At 46.5% G+C, this 24,556-nt stretch overlaps 1 protein-coding gene across 7 annotated transcripts in view; it reads right to left on the bottom strand.

Moving 5' to 3' along the window:
* Nucleotides 1–344: 344 nt before the first annotated feature.
* Nucleotides 345–24,556, bottom strand: part of Erg (ETS transcription factor ERG) — a 99,655-nt gene continuing 75,443 nt past the window's right edge. For 6 of the 7 annotated variants that reach the window (XM_052741289.1, XM_052741288.1, XM_052741287.1 and 3 more), the window contains exons 4-10: nt 21,440–21,643; nt 20,647–20,727; nt 18,779–18,850; nt 11,083–11,151; nt 10,432–10,488; nt 9,803–9,850; nt 345–2,264 (exon numbers count right to left, since the gene is read on the bottom strand). In XM_052741289.1, the coding sequence (XP_052597249.1) occupies nt 1,744–2,264; nt 9,803–9,850; nt 10,432–10,488; nt 11,083–11,151; nt 18,779–18,850; nt 20,647–20,727; nt 21,440–21,643 (1,052 nt within the window). In that variant the 3' untranslated portion in view covers nt 345–1,743. The remainder of the gene's footprint in view (nt 2,265–9,802; nt 9,851–10,431; nt 10,489–11,082; nt 11,152–18,778; nt 18,851–20,646; nt 20,728–21,439; nt 21,644–24,556) is intronic. The other variant, XM_052741291.1, reaches the window with a different exon arrangement.

Consider the following 24,556-nt stretch of genomic DNA (forward strand, 5'->3'; position numbering starts at 1 on the left):
TCACTCAACAAACATTTTATGAACATGACAATAATCTGGGGGACCAGTGGCCAGTGCAGAACTGGAATTACTCAGTGATAATCTCATCCGAAGAGGCTGAAGGGACAGTCATGGAGGCTCCAGGGTGAAACCTTTGCTCTTTCTGCTGTAGAATTGGATGAAGATGAGAAAGAGTGGGCTCTTGGGAGACAAGAGGTCCATGCTGCTTGTGTGTGTAACACTCTATCTGTATTACTCCCATCTGCTTAAGTTCTGGGACAATGACTATAACACAAATCCATAAGCTTCAGCTCAGATTTCTGCTGGCAACCGTTCATCAGTAAAGAAGTGCAACCCGAGACCCCTGCCATTCTGGATCGCCATGAGAGGCCAAGCTCATTTTATTACATACATTCTGCATCTAAGAACTAGTAACTTCATATTGTAAACATTAAGCATTACAGAGTTAAAATTCAAGGCCACATCATATCGTTGATTGTCTCCTTTTTTGTGTGTGGTGTGTCTTTGGCTGGCCGAGGTCAACTCGTAGTGTATAAATGCATAAGTTATATAATTATTATATAAAAAGAAAAAACCCATTGACTTGTAGACTTCGTTCTGACGAACGCACAGCGTTCGCGACTCATTAAGGAAAACTGGAGCCCACCTACCCACAATGCCTGCTTGGTCTCTCTGACTGTAGCGGCCACACAGGTCGCTTCTCGACTGCTCCCATGAAGGACAAAGCCTCCACCAAATGCAGAGGTCCTGAACTTTTTTTGAATATTAGACAATTCCAGTTACGACTTTCTTTTCACAGAGATGTATTTTTGGTTTTGAATACTACTGCTCCCAGTCCTCCATAAAACTGTGAACTTTCTTTCAACACCGACAGCATCAAACATCACGATTCATGCTCTTTGGTCCCAAGATGTCCTACATTCAGCTTTGATGGCTTGAATGATTGCCTTCTATTCCTCTCCTCCTCTTTATCCTCCTCTTCTCCCTCCTCTTCTCTTTCTCCTCCACTCCTTCCCACAACCCCTCCTCCTCTACTTCCACCTCTCTCACTTTTTTCTATAATCACATACTCACACACCAGACACGTGCCCTGCCCACCACGTGGCTCACAGTTCCCATAATACTGAAAAGGAGATGAGACTTTGGGTCATCTTCACAGTTTGACAGACCTGGTATCTCTCTATCAAATGGAAAGAATCTGACTTCATCCCAAACAGCAAATGCCAGCCAAGAAAATCCACAGTGTGGTTTGTGGAGGGGCTGCCATCTCTCTTGTCTTACCTCATTTTGATATGTTTCTGTTTCTAAACACAGGTAGTTTCCCTTCAAATGACATTCTAAATGGTATGTTAGGCCAAGACTGTGTGACTGTTATCTCTAGTGCTTTCACTGAATCCTGGTTGGTACAAGCAAGGTCCCATACTCTACACTTTGTACACTACTTAAGGCCACTTTCTTTGGCAGTGTGTCCTTACCATGTCATGCTTTTCTACATACAATGTCTTTGACAAGGGGGGACCACAGGTTATACGTCCATGTACATTATATTTTGAGCTTCCTCTATTTCTGTAGTAATACTTGGGTGACGCCCACCCTCCCCTGTGAGTCTTTGGTTTCCGGCTTCCTTCCCCAGCTCTGGTCAACCTTTTCCATTCCTCATGAGGCACTTCCGATGTGTGTTCTCTGAGTTTGTGGTGACTGCTAGGTGATTGTACACTGTTGGGAAAGGCCTCCCTCTGGTCTCTAGTAGTAAGTACCCAGGTGAGACGGCATATGGCTGGCCGGGAGCCTAGTGTTCGGGTAAATGCCCCCAGTCGGTGAATTCCAGTATGGGTTTGGGGCCGCGAAGAAACTAGACGATGTGACTGGGAGGGCTGGAGGGTGCGGAGCCACAAAGTTCATCTTCTGGGGGTGGGCGTGATAGGAGCCCATGTACGGGAGGTCAGAGGGGTATTTGTACAGGGATGACTCGGGAGGGTGGGGCTGCAGGGCCTGCGCGATCCCGTGGAAGTCAAACTTGTAGGCATAGCGCTTCCCGTGCACTTTGGTCATGATGTTCTTGTCGTAGTAGTAGCGGAGGGCGCGGCTGAGTTTATCATAGTTCATATTGGGCTTGCTCTTCCGCTCCCCCCAGCGCCGCGCCACCTCATCAGGGTCTGTCATCTTGAATTCCCCGTTGGTCCCTTCCCAGGTGATGCAGTTGGAGTTCGAGCTGTCAGACAGGAGTTCTAGCAGGAACTGCCACAGCTGGATCTGGCCACTACCTAATGACAGGAGGGACACAAAGCCGGTGAGAGCCAAGCACAGCAGTCACTCCTCAGTGCAGACTTCCTGGACCAGTCCCCAAACCCCACCCCAGATCTCTGCTCCTGGGCTGATGGTGCTTTTGTCTCTTGGCTGCTCGCCTCTCCAGAGAGCAAACCTTGGCTAGACAGGAGCTGGTCCACACCCACATATTCCAGGTCACATTGATGAGGGGGAACTACAGGACATCCTAATTCTGCTTGCTGCTTGTGACCCTTGGCTCCTTAGGGACCACACGGCACATGAAGGCTCAAGGAGGCTGGAAGCTGCTTCAGCTTTTCTACTGCCCAACGCTGCTTCCTCCCGAGAATGAACCGTGAAGGAACTATTCCTGGAGTGTCCTCATTTCTGTCTCCACTTCTAAGAAACTTGTCCTTGAATGACAGTCCCTGATCACTCTCAGGATGGCCTCATAGACCCAAGTTCTCCACACAAAAAGGAGAACACACACAGGGCAAAGTTCAGGGAGGTTCCTTTCACTTCAGACATCTTTCAAAGAGCAACCAGGTCACACCGGTTTTGGAGGAATGAATGTGCTACTTTTTCCCCCCGTTTTTGTGAGGCAGAAAAGGCTACCGATGGCAATAATAGCCCAACACCATTTATATTGGCTGGGTCAAGTGAAATAACAAAAGCCAGGTTTAGGAAATGAACATCTACAAGTTCATGGAAAATCAAACAGAGAACGGAAGTAAGCCCTGTTATTTCTAACGTAACATCTGGCTGGTGCTCAGACCAATTCTGCCAGAACTTTCCCCAGCACAGAATTAACCCACCCAAAATGAGGAAGTTTTGAGAAAGAGCCGGCTCTGTTTCAAACCAGATCACCCATTTCCAGTCCCGGGGCAGAGAGGCTGGCTCAAAGAACTCAGAGTGTGTGTGTGTGTGTGTGTGTGTGTGCGCGCGCTTATACGTATGGGTGTTTGTGGGTGTGGATATGTGTGCATATATAAATATATATATATATATGTAGAGGTAAGAAAAAGACATTTGGTGATGTTGTCTCAGTGTTTTAAGACAGGCTTTCTTGTTAGCTCGGAGTTTACCCCTTAGCCTTGGCTGCCTGGCCAATGAGTCCCAAAGATCCACTTACCCACACCACTAGGATTATCAATGTTCACAACCACACTGAGGTTTTTGGTTTTTTGGTTTTCTTTCTTTCCTTCTGTCTATCTTTCTTCCTTTTTTTCTTTCACACAGGTTCTGGAGATCAAACTCAGTTCCTCATGTCTCCAGTGCAGGCACTTGGCTGACTGAACCCTCCCTGGCCCTCAGCACTTTCAGAGAACAACCTAAGCAAATCACTCTAGCCACCATGTTACACTGCGCCAGGGGATCTCTGGATGTGTAAAGGGACCCAGTATGTCCTGAACAAGGTTTGCCCTCCCACTTCCCTCCATGGTTGGGCCATTCTGCTTTATCCCTTGGCTATCCACTTCTCCAGAGGGCAACCCTTGCTGGATAAGAGCATAGCTATGCCCAGACAGTCCAGGCCAGACTGACAGTCCTGGTCTGTCTCCTGTTCATGCTCCATAGCTGCTTAGTGAAAGTTATGTCGAGTACTAAGAGAAACAAAGTTAACTAGCACAGATTTGAGTTTTAAAAGTGAGTGGGAGGCAGATATTTCTTCCCAGACTCCAGGGCAGCACACTGCCTTGGGCTCATTACCAGAAATATTATCTTTTATGATACGATAAGTAATGTGAATAGATGTGATCAATGATTATAGTAACTTGGACAATCATCCGTTCAGGGAATTGATGGGATGTAAAATTCAATGATGAATTCGCTTTCTCTGAACCCTTCCCACTAGCCCCCCTCTACACACTGTCTAATCCTTGTCTCTATGTAGGCTCCATGGAAATGGGGGGTCTGTGGATCCACCCAGCGATGCAACAGTATCGTGAGAAAGGTCAGCCTCCTTTCACTATATTCTGGAAAGGGTTGTTTTCAGTCAAGCGACACATTTGAAATGTATTAACAGCTTGTAGCTTGTCGGAATGGAAGCCTGTGCTGTTTTTGGAGCTACACATACAAACTGTTCTCAATCAAGGGCTGTTGCCTCCAACATCTCATTAATATGCATTGAAAAATATAAAAGATGGAACGAGAGAACCATATGGTTTTAGTATATATATTGTAACCAAAGGATTAAAACTTGAAAAAAAGAATTCCATGGATGACCTGGGAATAGGAGAAGCTGTGAGTTTTGGGTTTAACAGTCTAACATATGCCTCACTCTAAACATGGACAGTTGCTGGAAAATAAATATTTAGTGTCAGCTTCCTCCCATAGGGAGAGAGCCACTCTACAGATTTCATACAAATACACAGACCAAATAACACTTGGTATCTGTTCAAACACTGGCATCATCTTTGGGAATGTGTCCCTCACCCACTTCCCTTATGAGCATGTGTAGGAGGGAAGCAGTAGGGGAAAATCGTCTGTCTCCCTCGCTTCTGAAGAACCAGAAAACATGCAAGCTCCACATGCATGGCTGGAAGCTCAAAGCTCAGAGGACAAATGAGCTCACATCGCCCTAGGCTGTTCACTTCACTTATTAGATAGAAAGACAAAGGGCTCAGGACTGACCGAGCCTGCCAAGCCTTCCCACTGGCCTCCAAACCTGAAGAAGAAACTAGCTGTAAAAAACCAACAAACGCTTAAGTAAACACTATTAACAGAAGCAGTCCATCAATCCCTAAATCACTTAGGCCACACATGTTCTCACTGAGCAAGAGTTCTCAAGGATACGATGGGGGTCGGGGTACTGAGAAATCATCACTGGGTAAATTAAGTGACCTACTGTCAGCCAAAAATTCTAAAGTAATTTATTAAATTGCTATTATTGCTCTTACTGTGATGGTCATCATGTGATGAGGTGCAGTAGAATATAGAGTAGGACTCTGACAAGAAGTGTAATGAGGGTTCAGGGAGTCTAAATGTGGCTTGGGTCACTCACCGGCCAAACCAATGAGGAAAAACAAGATTGTTGCTGGGGAGAGAGCTCAGCACTTGCCACACAAATGTGAGGACTGCAATTCAGATGCCCAGAGCCCATGTAAATACCAGGTAGGGACAGTCTCCCGTCTGTAATTCCAGCATCCTTCTCACTGTCGGGCTGGAGGCAGCCAAAAGCAGTTGACGACTCAGGACCACCACCCAGGCCAAGCTTGGAATGGGGCCATTCTCAGAGTTTGACTTCATCCTGAAGTTCACTGGGAGCTAGGCACTACTGTAAATGCTCATGTGTGACGGTGTGTTTAATCCCGGCAACATCATGTTTAGCCTACAGGAAAGCTAAGACAACACAGGTGCACACAGACGGACTGACCTTCATGCCCAGCGTCAGCAGAGGTCCAACTTCTTGGTCCTACATAGATCAGAACTCTCTAGCCCAGTATCCACACACACCTCCACAGCCTCCTGGTCCTTCCTAGGCTGTCTTCCCTTGGGCCTACAAATGGTTGGGCACTCGCCTGAAAGTAACAGATGCCTACTTCTAACAACTGACAAAACTTTTCTGAGATGGCTCTGACCCTTTACAAGGCGTTGAGTGTATCTTCATACCCACTACTTCAGAATGCCAGGACGGACCTCAAGAAAAGTTCCTCCACGGAAAAGAACTTGGACTCCATCATAGGTACTCAGTGCTCAGCAGTTCTGATGGAATGTAAAGGGGCTGGTGGCTCATCACTGATTCATGAGGTGGGGATGCCAGGACACACCTTTCTCAGCAGGAGAAATAGTATTCTAAGCACACATCAAATGCATATTTGGAATGGAGATATTGGAACGTCCACACACTGACATCACCTTGTGCATTCATATGCATGACAAGGCTTTGAGAGGGGACTCAGCCGTTGAAAGAATGGGCTGCTCCTCTAGCATCCTGAGGTATCTTTACTAGATAAGTGTGTTTCTTGGAGAGAGAAAATAGTTGGTTCTTGTTTCTTAATTCAGTCCATTAATCAGCATCCTTTAGATGCACTGAGATCATCTACATTTAAGAAAAACATATTAAGGGGTTTGTTATTTCCTATAAATGTGTTAGCTGGTGTTTTATTTCTGCTGAATTATTGCATTTCTTTTCCTGACACCATATTGGTTTTGAAGGTTTAATGAGAAGTGTGAAATTCAAAAAATTATCTCTGTACATAGGCATTGTTTTTAATTTTTAAAATCAAATTTGGGTGGAGAAGGAGTGTTGAGGATTGAACCCGAGGCTTCCCAGATAATAGGTAAGTGTTCTACATTTGAGCTACACATCCAGACACATATCCTCAGCCTTCTTTTAACATTTTATTTTGAGACAGTATCTCACTAAATTGTTCAGGCTGGCCTTGAACTTGTGACTCTCCTGACTCAGCTTTCCTAGTAGCTAAAAGTCACCGACTTCTGAGGATTAATTTATCAGAGAATAGAGATACTCAAACAAGAAGCATTTTACTAAACAAAAGATGGGGACATTCTGGGGTCAAGGGCCACATGAATCAACTGGCTCAGAGCCTGGGGGTGTATGACAGGAAGTCTCCTTCCTTGAAAACTAATTGAGTCTCTTGACTACCAATCAAAGGCTGGATTCTGTCATCGCCCAGGTCCTACAGGAATGGTCTCAGCATAGGAAATGTGGTCCTTGACACTGGACACCAGGACCATGGACCTGTGATGCCTCAGGATGTTGCTCCTAGGCCCAGGGTGTGCTTCCATCTCCTGGCTCTGACTTGGCATCCTTGCCTACAGCATCCCAGGATGCAGCTCACAGGAGGAGAAGGGGGCACCCTGAAAGCAGGCACTTAGCTTAGGAACAAATGACTCCCTTTGGCTCCATTTTCTAAACAAGCTGAGCAGTCCCTTTGCACGGGGACAAGGACATGATGGGCATGAGCAGGAGGATGGAATGGTCTTGCCTAATGCAGCTTGCCACTGTCCTCCTCCTCCTTCCTCTTCTTGCTCTAATGCCTTGTCTGCCTCCCCTTTCTTCCTCCCCCCCCCTCTGCTTTCTCTCCCTCATCCTCATTCTCCAAACCTTGACAGCTGTACACCTAAATCAAAGTGTTTCCTTTCTTACCCACAGCTCACGTTTTCAAAGCTTCCCTCCTCCCCTCAAGCTCATCTTCCAGAAGTGTTGGGGGAAAGAAAACAAAAATCAGCCTTTAGAGACACTCGGTTCCAGACTGAGCCTCCTTCCTGTTTGGTTGTGACCCAGGGGAAGCTCTTTGACCTCAAAGGGCCTCTGGCTCCTCTTCTACAGGATGGAGATAACAATGCTGTGGGCCATAGAAAGCCTGGAGGGGAACCACAGGTATAAACACGCCCTGTGAGGCAGCCACCATGTGGAGTGGGAGCTTAGTTATCACCACCTCCAAACACAGCCATGCAAAACCTTCATGTGTGTATACATGTGCATTCATGTGAATGAGTGCAGGTGCACACAGCCAGATGTACGTGTGGAAGTGGGAGAATAACCCTGGGTGTCTGTCTTGCCTTCCACCTTGTTTGAGGCATCTGTGGTTCACAGCTGTGTATGCCAAGCTGTCCCCGTGAGCTCCTGGGGATTCTCTGGTTTCAGCCTCCCCTCTTGCAACAGGGGGACTAGAAACACAGGATTCATACACATCTGACTTTTTATGTGGTGCTGGGGATTCCCCACTGCACAGGAAGCACCTTGCCCACTGGATGGTCTCCCCAGCCGCACAGCTACTATGGTCGTTAGAATAGCTATGAGACAGTTCCAAGGCTGAAGGGGACAAGGAGGGACTGCTTGGAAGCCCTGGCCACTCCGTGGTTGGCCACAGAATAGACAACGGCTGTGACTCCATGGGCTAGAGATCACTGGGTCTACCTGTGCCCACCTCTCCACTGGGTGACAGATCCCTGGAGCCAACTGTATCTTGTCATCTCAGGGATGAACCAGTAAGCACATAAGGTGCTGGGCACCATGCTGTTTAGCCCTGGGCTAAAACAAAGAAGAAAACAGCCCCTTCTGTTTGCAGAGATGCTTCGAACATATGTACGGAATTAATCAGCATTAATCAAAATTTCATGGCAGACTCCGTCGTTCAATCATGATGGTATTTCAGGTTCTCCGAGAATGGACTCTCTTGTGGGGATGTGTGCAAGGATGGCATCTGAATTTTTGTGTTTTCCAACCCCTGTTTGGCTTAAGGTTCATGAAACAGAAATCCCAGCCTGCATTTGCAGTGTGGCTGTGACATCTTGACACCGAATTTACAGCTGAGAATATGAAGCAGATGCCATGGAACCCTGGAGTTCGTGGCAGCACAGCTGGTTCTGATCTGAATACAAACAAACAGAACAAGCTCGTTGGCACCAAAATGTGAGGACAGGTGATGGGTCTCCGCCAGGTATCATGAGGAGTCCGTTTTCCTCCTGCGTCTGAGTTCAGAAATACATCCTCACAGTTGACCATAATTGGAGTCTGATGGTTGTAAGATTATCTTTTTAAAAATACTGGTTATTGGATCTGGTTTGTGACAGGTTGAATTATGTCCCCTAAAATTCATATATTGAAATCCGAGTTTCAGTAGCTCTGAAAGTGACCTGTTTTTTAGAGACAAGGGTTTTACAGAGGTTATCAAACAGACTAAGGACACTGAAGAGGCCCATACTCCAGCATGCTGGGGTCCTTATTCCAGAATGACTGGTATCTTTTAAAAAAAGAAATGTCCCAGACTGAGGAGATGTCTCTGAGTCTGATCTTCAGAACCTAGATTTTTAAAAGCCAAGCTACAGCACATGATGAGACAGAGACAGATCGATTCTTGGGGCTCACTGAACAGCTGGTCTAGCCTACCTACAGAATCCCAGGCCAGTGAGAGCGCCCGTCTTAAAAAACAGATAGATGGTGTGATATTGTCTGAATTGTTACCCTAACCCTCAAGGTTATCCTCTAGCTTCCATATACATGTACAATCACACCCACATGGGCACACAGACACAGACACACACAGTCACATACATACTCACAGACACACACACACACACACACACACACACACACACACACACACACACACACACATGGGGTGGGGTATGGACAGAGAAGCATAGAGAGGAAAGACAATTAAATGAAACACAGGAAGATGATGCCATCCAAGCTAGGGTGAAAGGCCCAGAGCGAATTCTTTCCTCATAACTCAGAAGCTCCCAGCCACCAGCCTCAGATTTCCAGCCTTCAGAGTTATGTCAATGCACTGATGTTATTGAGCCAACACAGACTGTGTTACTTTGTTGCCACAACCCTAGAGAAACATTATAAGTTCAATTAGGTTATAAATTTCCTTGCTGAAGCTAAAACCTTAATTTATAACTGATCCATTTTTTTTTTCAATAAAGGCAAATAAAATAGTTCAGTGAGATGAGACGTGAAAACCAAGTTTCTCAGTTGGAGAAGTTTCTCACCAGTACAAGTTCTCCTTCGGAAATTGTCCCAATTCTAAAGTAACTGTAGAGCAGATCACAAGTGGCAACTCACCTGGATTAGCAAGGCGGCTGCTGGTGGGTCCCAAAATCTGGTAAGGATCTATGAGAGAAGAAAACAAGTCAGATCTGGGAAAGGGGCAGGGGTCTGGTACGATGCAACTTCCGGCTGACAGAACTGTGTGGAGAGGTGAGGATGCTCCCTGCCCCCCATTTTCCTGCTTCTACCTCCTACATGAGGTGAGGTCTCACACCAGACCTCAGGGGAGCACCACAGTTGTAGGAAAGCTTGGGGTCCCAGATCCCCACCACCAACCCATAGCCCTCACTATGCCAGGATCTAAGTGGGGCAGTGCTGAGCCTGGGGCCACACGGGCCAGGTTGTTCAAGGTCAGCATTCCACTGCATTTCCACCTCGACAGACACAGATGCCGTGATACAACCATGGGATGTCAAAGCAACGGAACCCACAGGTCCCAAGGGCACAGCCTCCAGCAACGAGAACAGTTTGCTCACGTTCACCTCACAGGCCTTAGAGATGGTTTAGTAAAATCCTTCCAACTGAGACCTCATCTTACATATGTGACAGTTATGAAGTTCATTTTAAAGAGGACACACTTTAAAGACCCCCAGCTAAGCCTGTAACCTTTTTTTAGGGCTCCCAAGATGGCTTCTGAAACACACCTAACTGAGGACGCTGATCTTCAGTTTTGGGCACTGTGGAAGGAGATGGCTGAGCAGCTGAAAAAACAAACAAACAAACAAACAAAAAAAAAAAACAAGGACAAAAAAAGACAATTAGCCACAGCTCAGATTGGGCTGCATGTCTTTGATGTTTTTCACTTTATAATCAATTAATTGTCAGCATGGTAATCTTATTCTACAACAAGAAGCATTTGTGGTAAGAAACTGCCCCCTCTAATGACATTAAATATAAACATTCTAAAATGTTTCTCATGATTTAAACGATCTACTGTAGCCATTACTTCTAAACATAATGAAGAGAAACTTGAGCTGGCTTACAAAAGAGAATGAAATTAACTATGGTGTAAAATAAAGTGCCAGAGAAGAAGTGGAGCCGCGCGGAGTCCCGTGAGAGGAAGCAGCAGTTAGCTCGCCAGCGTGTAAACAAACCCCATTTGTCCCCAGTGAGAGTCACTGTTCCATTCACTTCTCAAACAAAAAGAGCTGCGCTTAAAGAGTTTTGTCGCCAACGGAAGGACCCCTCTGCATGTTGCAAAGATCACAGATCAACCACTGAAATGATAACTGACCCTGGCCATAGTCACCCCTGCCCTGTGACACAGCTCAAGGCAGTGGGGGCTGAGCCTGTACCTTTGGACTGGGGGGCAGGGTGGCCATGGCCGGTCCAGGCTGTTCTCCTGGGAGGCTCATAAGGTAAATCTGCAAAAAAGAGATAAATGGACTAAAGAAAAACACAGCCTTTTTTTTTTTAAATAACAGATTTGTTTCTTAGAATAAATACTGACATAATATAAAAAAAATCAATGTAGGTTTTACCTATACATTGCACTTTGCATATTTTATATAGTTGTATGTATATTTTATTGATCTAAATAAAACTCTCATTTTCATTTAGCTGAAAACTATCATTGGTAGATTCTTCTAGACTTTGCTTGTGTGTGTGTTATATATGTATTATATATGGGCAGGTGCACATGCATGTGGAGGCTAGAGAGGCCAACCTTGGATATTGTCCTCCAGTGCCATTCACATCGCTTTTTTGTTTGTTTTTCAGCTTTTGTCATTGGGGCATTGGGGCTCACTGATTTAGCTGCAAAGGCACATGTCACCAGGTGCAGATCTCTACATGGAAACTGGGATCAAACTCAGGCCCCCCAAAGCAAGCACCTGACAGCTGAGTCAGCTCCCAGGCCCCTCCTGCTCACTCTCCTAAAGCCTCTTCCTATGATCAGAAATCGAGATCATAGGACCTCTTTCACAGGCAGACTTACCACAAGACTGGTCAGAATTTATACTTTCATCATCTTCAGAACTCAGAGCCCACACCTGATAGGAATCCATCAGTTCTTGCCTGGGATCACCCCAAATCTACCCAGCAACATTCACGCTCCTGCTGTCTGCCCTCTACTTGGGAATGAGAGCTGCTTTCTTAACCTCCTGTGAGCCGCTCCCTAGGCTCCCTCCACTTCCCCTTGACAATCTTACCCACTGGTATTGTCAGTCTTAATCGGCTTAGTTGTTTTTCAAAAGGACCCTCTTTCTTGCTTCCTACGAGAATTTAGTATCTCTCTAAAATGAATTGCATGAAACAAATTCAGGACTGAAAGGATTGTCCTACAACACATCGATCAATGATGACATAAATACGCACCAATTATTTTTATTTATACATAATGTTACTTGTGCCACGGACGGCCATTACCCACTGCATTTGCAAATTTAGTAACTACATTTCTGCGTTCTCAGCGGAGGTTCTGTCACTGAGGCTCTTGTCACACCAAGCTTTTAGGTCATTTCAGTTTTCTTTCAGAAATATATCCCACAATCATTATTTTCCTCCCTCTTATTAACCATGTATACAGGGAAGCTACTTCTACATGTAATTAGATTACACAACTGTCTCAAAACTGCAATCTAGGTGTGGTGGTTCAGGCCTGTGAGTCCAGCACCTGGGAAGTAGAGGCAAGAAAATCAGCTCAGAGTCCTCATCAGTTGCACAGACTATTTGAGGCCAGCCTCGGTTACATGCCCTGCTACCTCAAAACAAACTAGATCTATGTGTGAAGGCTTGTGTCTGTAATCCTGGCACTTGAAAGGCTGAGGCAGGAGGATTGCTGTAAGTTCAAGACCAGTCTGGGCTCCAGGGTAAGATGCTCTCTTGGAACAAAAGCAAAACTTTAAATGAATTTTAAAACAAAACTCCCTTGGTTGGTGGGTCTTGGTTCAATGTCAAGTGCCACTCTAGAGCACCTGAAAGCCATGGCCACGTACTCCGGCAGGCTTGCTGCTGCCACACAACAGGGGATGGCCACGGAGAATTCTCACTTGGAGGAAGGAGTGGCGCAATTATTTTGGGTCTCTCTTTAAGTAAATCATTTACGCTTACTCAAAACTGGCAATCTGGTGGATCAGCTTTCAAAGACCCCCACCACGCTGCCGGGTGTGTGCCCCTTCCTATGTTCACATCCCGAAGAGAACGACGTGAAACCCAACACAGAAAGGCCTTAATTCAATCAGTCTGTTTGGCTGCCCCCATCGCAACTGGTGTGGTCTGTGAAATTCTACCCTCCTGGGCTTCGGAGAGTCAGACGGTTTTCCGTTTTAAAACCCCACTATTGCTCATTCTCTCGGGGCACTTTTGCATTCTGGGACCTTCAGTTTTTCTAGAGTCGGGATGGCATGTGGGAATGAAATCTGTAACTGCAATCAATTTACAACTAAATTCCGTCTTACATCTCTGGAAACATTTTGAAAATATAGTCACAACCTGTTTAGGTTTTCTTTCTAAAATGAAAAAAATAAAGGCAGGATGTGGGGGCAAAATTCAGTGAGATGGCCGAGTAGGCAAAGGGGCTTCCTTCTAAGCCTTGTTACCTGGCATGGACCCCCAGAATCTGCAGGGTAGAAGGAGAGAGTCAACTCAGCTAAGCTGTCCCCTGGTTTCCACGTGGCATGTGTACACCCCCACCCACACCTCAAAATAAATAAAACGTAGTAATATTTATTTTTTAAAAGCTGGTTAACCAGAGTTTTATGACAGAAATCATTCTAGGAAGAAAGTCAGTAAGTGGGATATCCCACCTACTTCAGAGGCAGACAGATCCACCAACAAAGGCCGATTTACCAAATAAAAATGGTGGTATCACAGAAGTGTGTTCCATGGGTCATCAACCAAAGACACACTTGAGGCTTAGGAACGCAGACTCTAACCCTGGACTTACAGAGTAAAGCCAGAAGCCCGCTCAGGTCCCAGACCACTCACACGCGTGCTGAAGTGTGCAAAAGCCAGCTCCAGAGAATTTCCGCTCTAAGAGTTCCTCTAAAATTCTCCATTCTCAAAGATAATGACTTCAGGAATGCTAGCCAGACTATGCAGATCTAACCACAACTGTTGAACAGTCTGGTATGGAAGGTTCTAAAGGGGCCCATGGGAGCTGAGCTAGAAGAAGGCAGGTGAAGTACCCGAGAGCCCCAAGTTTCTCAACTACACCCAGAAAAGCACTGGTTGTGAAGTGTGGCTGGAAAAAGAACACTAACCACCACACTAGAACTAATATTTGGAAGCTCTTTATTCATAAAATCCTTTGAAAGATGAATAGCCATGTCCCACCCTCCCCTGGAAATAACAACCACCAGGCTGAGTTTAATTTTCAGCCAAGTATTTGAGATGTTTGCATGGACAAGTGATTAACATGTTCGCAAACACACTGCCCTGGTAGATACGCGGGTCTTGTTTTCTTTCATGAGAGTCTCTGCCAATATTTCCTTATCAGCCACTGGTCACACGCTGTGACTCTAAGCCCCCTCCTGTGGCAGATGACCTCGGGAAATGCTGACCTTGGAAATTTCTGGGGATGAGGAACGATCAGGATGGCGGCAGAGCCAGCATCACATATGTCTACCCCTGACTGCTTAGAAGACCACTACCCATGAGCCTTTGCTGCCCAGCCTGATAGAAGAGCATAGGCTTCTAAATATACATAAATAATATACATAAATAATAATATATGTATATTATTTTACATTTAAATTTGGTGAGCAGCCTAATGCCCATTCCCCCCCCCCCCCCCAAGTTGTCTTTTCAAAGTAATTAGCTCACACATTTGTGCACAGGAAGTCACTTTCTGGCATTCACTCTGCTCTTATAGCTGTTGAAAATGATTGGCAAGCCTGAACCTTATTAAAGCAATCTCATGGGCAGCTTTGGATGGCTATTAAAACATGGTATATGCCATGATCCATATGAAAACAACAACATTGGAGATACAAAGTGGGGGAGGCTTGTCTGGCTGTGCAGACCCCCACGCAGAGCAGCTTGTGTGTTTTGGGGGAGCTGAGATCAGTTCCTAATTCTGAATGAGGTCCTTTCTACCACATTCTTCCTAAGACATCAGAGGATCATTCCAGCATCCTGCCTCCCTCCCCAGTGAGGGGTAAGTTCTACTAAGCTGCATTCTCCATTGGCTCAGATCACTGGAGGGGGCTTGTCAGCTCCTGTGACCTCCACAGAGTCACTTTGCATTTTAAAGGACCAGGACTTGGCTCTCCAGAACATTCTCCCTCATTCTGCAGAATCTACACCAGGGCCTGTAAGAAGTTTCTGGTGATCCCCTGGAGGAAGGAAGGAGATGGGAAGGAATGGATGGGTCTCCTCTCACGCATTTGAAGCTAATGAGGAAAACATGGCAGTAAGTCGGAGAGAGTTACTGCCTAGAACCAATCTGCAAAGCTCTGGAAAACAGGAATTTTTAGATTCAGCCTTCGGGTAATTAACCTGCACTATCTTCTTCATCCAGATCTTCCTAAATTCTTCTTCACCCCTGTATCAACACCTAGAGACCATGTTTGTGGATGATACTCATGTGCTTTTAACTATGCTTACAAGTCTCTGTGGCTGTATAAGAACTTGGGACAAGCAAAGAATGCAATGAGCCAACTGCTAAGGGCCAAGGTTTACAGAGCACCCAACTGAGGGGTACAGCTGTGGGCTCACCTAGCTCAGTCATGCTCAGCAGCAACTCATTTCAGAGCTTCATGGAGGAATCCCCCCAGAGGTACCAGCTTCAAAGTCACACTCCACACAAAGCTGTGTGTGGCAGTTACACACTCCAATTACTTTTGGTGACACCCTGGGTGTGTATCATACTATTGAGCTATCATGGTGATGGAGGAGGAAAGGAACAGCCTGCCTGATGTCTTCCATGTAATAGGCCAGATTTCCCATGACCAGCTCATGAAAGGACAGGCTAGGTAGCATGTCATAAGGTCACACGGCCCAATGAGATTCTGTGGCTGGCGCCTGTCTCTGACTTTGACATTTTAAACTGAGACCTCAAGGGTCTGTGGCTTCAAAAGAAACAGACTCGGGGGAGGAAAATGGTTTGTACAGAGGAGCTGGGGAGAAGGGTTTTGGGTGATTGTAACAAAAGAATGGTCACCAAATCACAGAACACACAAGATGTGCCAGCATCCTGGTAGGGGACCAATCCAGGTGCTCATTCAACAAAGATGAGGGGAAGAAGCTGTGGTCTTAATGTAGAAGTGTGGAGAGCAAAGCCACAAGCATGGAAGAGATGGCTACAGCACAGAGGCGGGAGGTGAACGGAGCCCACGGGTCGTGCACGGCCTGTGGGTGCACAGCTCTCAGATGAATAAACCTTTGCAGAAGTGTGGTCATAAAAAAAGATGGAAGGGAGGGAGGAGGGAAGGAGGGAGGGAGGAAGGAGGGAGGGAGGAAGGAGGGAGCAGGGAGGAAGGAGGGAGCAGGGAGGAAGGAGGGAGGGAGGGAGGAAGGAAGGAGGGAGGGAAGGGGGAAGGAGGGAGGGAAGGAAGGAAAGAAGGCAGGAAGGCAGGGAGGGAGGGAGGAAGGAGGGAGGGAGGGAGGGAGGAAGGAGGGAGGGAGCAGGGAGGAAGGAGGGAGCAGGGAGGAAGGAAGGAGGGAGGGAAGGGGGAAGGAGGGAGGGAAGGGAGAAGGAGGGAGGGAGGGAGGGAGGGAAGGAGGGAGGGAGGGTGGGTAGGTAGACTGGGGGTGGTAACTCAGAAGTAGGTGACTGGAGGCAGAGGGAAAGGCGATCAAGTGGGGAGGAAGCATTTGGCAGCAGGATTCAGAGGACAGGGTGTGGATGGAGGCATCCTGCAAAAAGGATGAGAATGCCATCTCATCTGATCTCGTGAAACACAGAAGTCCTGTGGTTTTTCTGGCTTTGGTGATCTGTTTTGATTTTTTCTTGCAGGGACCCTGGTGAAACGGCTCTAGTGTAGAGAAGGTGGAAGAGAGTCTAAATGGACAGGTGAAGTGGAAGAGAGTCTAAATGGACTAGTTACCGAAGCCTGGCTTGCTCTGAGGTGCCTACCAGCATCTGTCCCTCACACTGAATTAGAGAAATGAAGTGGGTATGGACACACAAAGGACAGGAACGTGGGTCTTTGCCACCAGACTCTCAAGAAGCCCCCGCCCCACCCTGGAGAGGTCCTCCCTGCTTGCTGGGTGTGTGCTTTTCTTCACAGGCCACTTCCGTCTGCTCTGTTTGAAACCCCCCTGCTGCCACCTATTGCACCCCTTTGGATTTTTTAATTGGTTCAGAAAATGAACCCAGACAGTCACCCCACCACCCTACAAGCGAAGTTGCGACAGGGCCCCTTGTCCTGTCTCGCCTACCAGCTTACCACAGCGGCTCACAAACCCTGGCCTTGAAATCCAGCCAGCAGCATTCCTGAGGTGACTTTAAACAAACATAGTTTTTAAATTGGCTAATTAATCTTAAAGGCCAAATGTTCTGTGGGGAGCTTTTACTTATTTTTAGCTATGGGTAGAAGCATTTTTGAAAGAGCCCCGGAATCATTCACGTCCATTCACACCCTCCCTTGTGTGTCCGTCCCACAAGATGCACTTGTAGGTAGCAAGGTCAGAAAGTCCCGGAGCCAGGGAAAGGGCACGCCTCTGCCCTTCATTCTCAAAGCTCTTGGTGGTACTCTTCGGGGCCATCTGAGTTAACTGCAGACACTGGGTCTGTTCCATTACTTTACTGACCTCCAACATGACAGGGGACTTTAGCTGGGCATTTTCACGTAGTTTCTAGGAACAAAGAAGTAAGCTTTCTCTCTCAAGCCAGAGAAGCTACAGGATGTGGTCAAGGGTATGAAAGCGCTCCAGGAAGTGTCCCTGTCACCACCATTCAGCCAGTCCCCAGCCCTAGTTTGTCTTCCTCCCTCAAAAGAAAGAGCTTCCGAGCCTGGGGACCAGGTCAGCTAGACTCATGCAGGCTGGACGTGCAAAGAGTCATGGAGAGGCAGCCTGGGCGGAGGAAGACATGTATGCTGGACCAAGGCAGGAGTATGGGAAATCCACTGTGCTTTCTGGAACTAGGATCCCCTCAGTGTTCACGACAGCATGAGGAATTCTAACACACAGGGTAGTCATGGCCCCCACGAGGGGGTGGTGTTTAAGAGTGACAGATCCCTAGTTCACATTGTCCTCTCCTCCCTGCCCAGTTCCCTGAAGGCCTCCTGGTTGTGTTCACACGGGTCTGACTCCTTCCACTCCCAGGCCTCCAGACTCCAGCACCTCTGTTGCCTGCTCTAGTGCTTAATCTGATAAAGTCTTGGCTCTCTCTGGCTCCAGGTAACACCACTGAATTATCTTCTAGAACTTTGTGCTAAACCTTCCTACCAGCTTACTGCAACTCCCCATTGCCAGACCCGGACAAGGCTCTCAACCACCCACAAACCTAGTGGAATGTGCAAGCGAGCATTCTGAAGAGAGACAGTGCTTAGAGTCTGGTTCAGCTTTCCTTTCCCAGAGGCTAACTCTGTGACTGGCATTAGATAAATGTTTATTTTTACATGAATGATATGTAAATTAATTACCTAATTAAATCATCAGAAAAGACATAAAGTATGACTCTGATGTAAATATTAGATGCTGGATGCTTCCCCTCTGAGAAATGGGGGGTAAGAATCAGTCGCTACTGATTTTGGAGTTGCTCTCCCCTCAGAAGGGACAGACAGATCGTACATCAATCCTTCCCTTAACTTGATGGTACAAGGGGCTCCTATCTTAGGCGCTGGCCCAAATATTCAAAGCTACTACGTAAGGCCCTTATCTGTTTCTGACTCCACGGCTTGCTCCCCTCTACTGCGGTCTCTGAATGCAGCAATCCAACTGCATTTTGGTTGCACATCAACAGGGACAGGGAAAAGATTGACTGCAAGGCACTGCATTTCAGGTCCAAGTCATGCTCCTGGGTCATGGGCTGCGGTCCTGGGTCTAAACTGGACATCTGGGAGTCTCTCAATGAAGGAATCCCGCGGGGGTGTGTTAGCGTACCTGGCCTAGTTGTAATTCTTTGCGTAGCTTCGGGATATACTGAAGTATTTGGGAATATAAAAGCTGCACCCCCTGCAGACAAAAGGAAAGACACAGTGTGAAGGTCCTTTGTGGTGACTGTTCACCTGAACATCTGTGCTAACCGACCTCACCTGGAATGTTAGGAGAGGCCTTGCAATGTCAGTAGAGTTCTGGGTAAAGAGAAGCCCTGGGTCAGACTCTTGGATCCTGAATGTGAACACGAGTCTCCCCTGTGCTTTGTTTATTATTGTTTTTGTAAGCTTCTTGATGGATCCCCGCTGTGTCCCACCAGCGATCTTATTTTATTAAGATCTATTCATGGCATGGCTATTTACTTACTACTAATCGTATATGAGTCACAAAATATCTTAACAGATCTTGGAAAGCAGATCTCGGAAACATTTATACATATTTTTCCTAACACTCTATGGCTTGTATTCAGAATTAATCCATATCTCTATTCAAATACATGGTTCTCCTTATTTTCCTCAATCACTGGTCATCTCCCCAGATGAGGAAATTTCCCCTTCGGCATTAGGTCCTTTGGAAACTTCATGATCCTTGTCTTTGCATCGCCTCTCTGTGTAGCGACAGTAAAACTACGAACTCTGAACTTTTGTGGAACATTTAGTCACTGTTTAGAATTTAGAATTTCTAAATGAACATGATGTGAGAATCCCCATGTAGCTCAGAGAAGGGGATGGCTCTTTGCTAATTTTGGCCACAAGGTCATTAGCAGGTTGATATGTGTGATGCATGCAGACTGAGAAGGAACAGGTTAAAGAGCTTCACGTGACGTCAAAAGCATCCTGTTGGGACGCCGAAGACTAAGGCAAACCAGTTGTTTATTATAAATAAAGAACTGAGGCTCAGTTCATATGAGATTGGACACTTTAAAACAAAAGGAGAGTATTTTGTAAGCTGCTGTCTTGCTCAGCTGGGGAGACCCGTGGTCGGGCTGGCCGGCTTTCTTACGAGGAGTCAGAGCTTTCCCGGCACTTGCTGCTGTCCGCCCTAGCTGGGCCCTGGAGGACATGGTAGGGAGTGGTCCTAGGCTAACCCAGTAGGTGAGCAGCAAGTGGCCATGTATCCACCAGCGACACCACCAGGAGGGGAAGATCTGTCTATGGAACACGAGTAACACATTTATCCACAGAGAACCCCAAGCAAACTGAGAGCAGGAGGGGAGGTTAGGCACAATCAAGGGCCTTGGTTAAGCCCTGCTAGACTCAGGCATGCCACAGACACACACGAAGAACCTGGAGTCAGAGACAGGAAGGAAGGTGCTGGATTTTAGGGGTCGGTTTTGTATTCTCTGAAGTGGTGGCAGAGTTTCCCTGGGAATAAAGGTTTGAAAAGAGCAGGAAATATTCCTTCCATGGCCCTGTGCAAACATACAAATCTGTGCAGAAGATTAAGTCAAGGCAAGTCCAATAGCCCAAAACTGTCTGAGAAACACCAAGGAGTCTTAGGAAACACTGCTTTAGGAATGGCAATGGAGAACAACAGACCCGTGGGGTTGGGGGGAACTGTATACCAGGGAGCTTTTCATCTCCACAGGCGACAGGACTGGTGGATGGACTGGGACTAACAGTGGGACATGTTGGGGGATTTGTACAATTGGTCCAAAAACACAACAAAACAAAACACAACAAAAACAAAAACCCTCTCATGGCTACGGAGGTTGTGGTGGAAATGACAGGAAGTGATACCCAACAGCCTCACCGTCCTTCACCTCTGCATCTGCCTTCTAACCTCCAACCTCTAACCTCTAACCTGTGCATTTCATTTGAAAGCATGCATCTAGAGACCTATGCTTGTCCTGGGGAGGGAAAGGCTAGCATTACCTGTGTTTCTAGCATGCATTAACCGTGGAGAGTTTTGTAAAGCCTTATCCACGTCATCGGAAGTCAAATGTGGAAGGGGAGCTACAAAACAAAACAGAGTCAACGTTGAGACGGAAAGACAGAGAATGACCTTTCTCAAAAACAAACGGAGTCCAAAGGAAAAGAAAGGACAACATACCTCCCTACCCTCACCTAGGGGTGCTGGAACTATCTAAACCCCTGACACTGGTGAACGAGGTAAATATGAAAAGGGATGACTTCATACAGGAGAGAAGGGCCCCTAGGGAGTCACCCCACCCGCCTGTATTTGGGATCCTTTTGGACCATGCTCAGAGCTGCCATCACTCCAGCATGCAGCAATCTTCTGACTTATGCCTATCCTGACCAATAAGCCACCTACTCTATCAACAGTGTGTTCAGGTTGGATGGGGGAGGGGCTTCACACGGCTCTCACGAAGATAACTCCCCACACTCCCGTCCAGGAGGAGTCTTTCCTGCCTTCTAGTCTGGAACGTCATAGAAAATACTGAGTGTGCGACCACTTCTCTACAACATTCCATTTTCCTGGCCTTGGGAACACAGGAGGAGGGAGAACGCTGCTACCTTGCCCACAGCAGAGACTGTGGTGTTCGTCTACATCACGAAGCTCTAAGCTCTATTATGGGGTCCTCTCAGGTCGGACATGGGCATTGAGTGAGAGCAAGGGGATGCTGGGGACCACCCCGTCCGAACCTACTAAAGTTGGGTCTGTAACCATGGCAACAAGTATGGCTACTGAGGGCGGGCAGCTTACTCTCTCTGAGGTAGTGGAGATGTGAGAGAAGGATGTCTGCATTGTAGCTTGGAGTGAGCCTCTGGAAGTCATCTTTTGTCATCTTGCACAGCTCCTTCCCGTCAATATTCTGAAATAATAAGACGTCCACGTCCAGAAGGCCGTATTCTTTCACCGCCCATTCCAACCACTGTCGGACATGGTCTGTGCTCCATAGAGTAGGATCTAAAAGGGAATAAAGACAGACTCAGTCATTCCTGAAGGCAAAGCTCCAAGCAGAGGGCACCCCAGTGGAATCGCACATCCGCCACAGCCTTAGAGCAGCCTCCCTCCCTCACAGCTCCAGAAGCACAGGCCTGTGGCCAAGCTCAGTAGGTCACAGCAAGAGAAACAGTATCTTGGGGAGTGACAAAAGAGAGCCCCATCCACAGATCTCCATTCTCAAAGTGAAGCATCCTCCAAGTTGATGAGAACTTGATCTGCCGCTGCTGTGGCTCAGACAGTTTCCTGTAGATATCTGAGTTCATTTTAAGTTATTTTCACTTTATTTATTCATTTAAAAATATACAAGACTAAAAGGCATCCCTTGAAAAACTACTGGTGTGTTTATATAAAAGATAGAGTTATGAAACATCATCAAGAGAGTGCTTATTACAGGTTACAAAAAATATAAATAGGACTGGGGAGATGGCTCAGTCTAGAAAGTGTCTGCTGTGCAAGTATGAAGAACTGAGTTCAATTCCCAGAACCTACTTAAGAAAAAAGGTGGGTGTGGTGGCATTCACTTGAAAGCCCAGAGTAGGGGAAGCAAAGACAGTGAGCCCTGGGGCTCACTGGTGAGTCAGCCTAACATATTTGATGAGTTCCAGAAGTCCTCTGGCCTCCACATACATCCCCACATATACACACACATAGACACTCAAGAATAAAATAATAACACTATTTGTGCAAACTACTAACCAGGGATTTGAAATAAAGTATAGGTGACTCAAAACCCTCTTGGAGGTAATGTGGCTCCAATGTCCGTGGGTTTTCTCAGGGAGTGGAAATGGGGACTAGAGATGAAGAGGAAGAATGAAAGTGAGGCATGGGATGGGGGATAGAAATGGAGGAGGCAGATGAAGAACGGAGATGGAAGGTGTAGATGGAGGATGGAGATGAGGGATGAAGATGAGGATGGAGATGAGGGATGGAGATGGGAGGTGTAGATGGAGGATGGAGATGAGGGATGAAGATGAGGATGGAGATGAGGGATGGAGATGGGAGGTGTAGATGGAGGATGGAGATGGAGGATGGAGATGAGGGATGAAGATGAGGGATGGAGATGGGAGGTGTAGATGGAGGATGGAGATGGAGGATGGAGATGAGGGATGAAGATGAGGGATGGAGATGGGAGGTGTAGATGAGGATGGAGATGAGGGATGGAGATGGGAGGTGTAGATGAGGATGGAGATGAGGGATGGAAATGGAAGTTGGGGTCAGATGGAGGAGAACCATGAGCACCTTGGTAAGGTCACGCTTTACAATGTGGAATTTCAGAGTCATAAGGAATTTCTGAGGCGTGGAAAGGTATCTTTAGTTACAGCAAGCACAGAGAACTCAGTGATGGAAACGGAAGACTCTCTTGGGAGTCAGAGCATGCGTGTTTGGGCTCTGGCTTCCCCTCTTAGCGGGTGTAAACACTGCCTTCTCTGGAATTAGTCTTATTTTCCTATGGCTAATTAAATGAACTGTTGGGGGGGCGGTTTGAAAAGTCGGTGAGATAATGTGTGTGAAAACACTCGGCCAACAGTAACAAACTCGAGCAAGGAAAGCGCCCACACAGAGGGTTTGCATAGTCAACGCTGCTAAAATGAAATAATCAATTTAATTTCCAGGGCTGCCTCTTCCTGTGTACACAAAAGCTTGATTTATCTCTTATTTTAAGAGCCTCTTGGAGGTGCTGCTGTTGAATGAATCATAAGCCAACGAAGATAAGAAACTGTGTGTTCATCCTCCTCCTGGGAAGCTAGACTGTTTTGGAAACAGCCATGTCGTGTCATTATGGTTCCAAGGACAGCAAAAGAGCAAGGACCCACGTCACTGGGAAGGGCCAGAGCTCCCCGGCCTTTCCTGTATCTTGAATCACATGATCAACAGTCTATAGGTTTATGAACTCTATTTCAACCAACTGGATCTTAAAACGTATAAGCACACCATCATATAGAGTTGCTGATTATGTTATTTTTAAGTCCTATGTGTGGAAGAGACACATGTGAGCAAGGCGGGGAAAAGTCATAAAGACTTTCTGTGTCTGGTGTGATGACACTGGCTGCCAAGACTGACAACCTGAGTTTGATCCCCAGGACCCACGTGGTGATGGGAGAGAAGTGACTCATCCAAGTTCTCCTCTGACACTCCCACACTAGCTGTGGAGCACCCCATCTGCCTACACAATAAATGAATTCACATGCAAAAAGGAAAAGAAAAAGAAAATCTTTCTTCTAGTTCCATGAAACAAGATTCTGATCCAGTTAAGTTCATCAGCTGCCAGGAAAATATTAATAGATATTGACTGAAATTAGGAAAAAGACTACTGTGTTGTCAATGGCAGACTGTGCCATCGTGAAACACAACCCCTGGCATGGGCAAACACTTCCAGTTCAAAAGCCCTTCTGGAGAATAAGATTAAACATGATCAGAATTGATGAAGACTTATCAAGGAGAAATACTGTGCCTTCGCAACAGAAAAGTCACTCTTGCTTATGAAAAATGTGGAATATACAATAAAATAAAAAGTGCTCCCAAGCCATAACAAAGGCCCAGCGTAAGGTCTTTGTTAACAAAAACAGACCTGGGGCAAGTGAGCCTATCTGTACCTAAGAGGAGCCTAGGAAAACAGGACTAAACATTCGGCCTCCTGGTGAGGGCAGAGTCCATTTATAAAGCAGGCCCAGGTGAGAGCGGGAATTTCAGAAGTGCTCAATACCACAAACTGAAATTTGACCCCAAGAGAAGGACTTCCTCAAAGCTGTTTTTGAAACTTTCAAATTTATAATTGATGGCGTGTGGTTTATTTTAATCTATCCTCCTGGCACTACACGTTTTTAATTTTATTGCAGTTTGGCAAGAGAGTAAGTTCTATTACAACACTGACTT

Source organism: Peromyscus californicus, unplaced genomic scaffold (assembly GCF_007827085.1).
Source record: "Peromyscus californicus insignis strain IS unplaced genomic scaffold, ASM782708v3 Scaffold_16__1_contigs__length_79575227, whole genome shotgun sequence".
Lineage (NCBI taxonomy): Eukaryota > Metazoa > Chordata > Mammalia > Rodentia > Cricetidae > Peromyscus > Peromyscus californicus.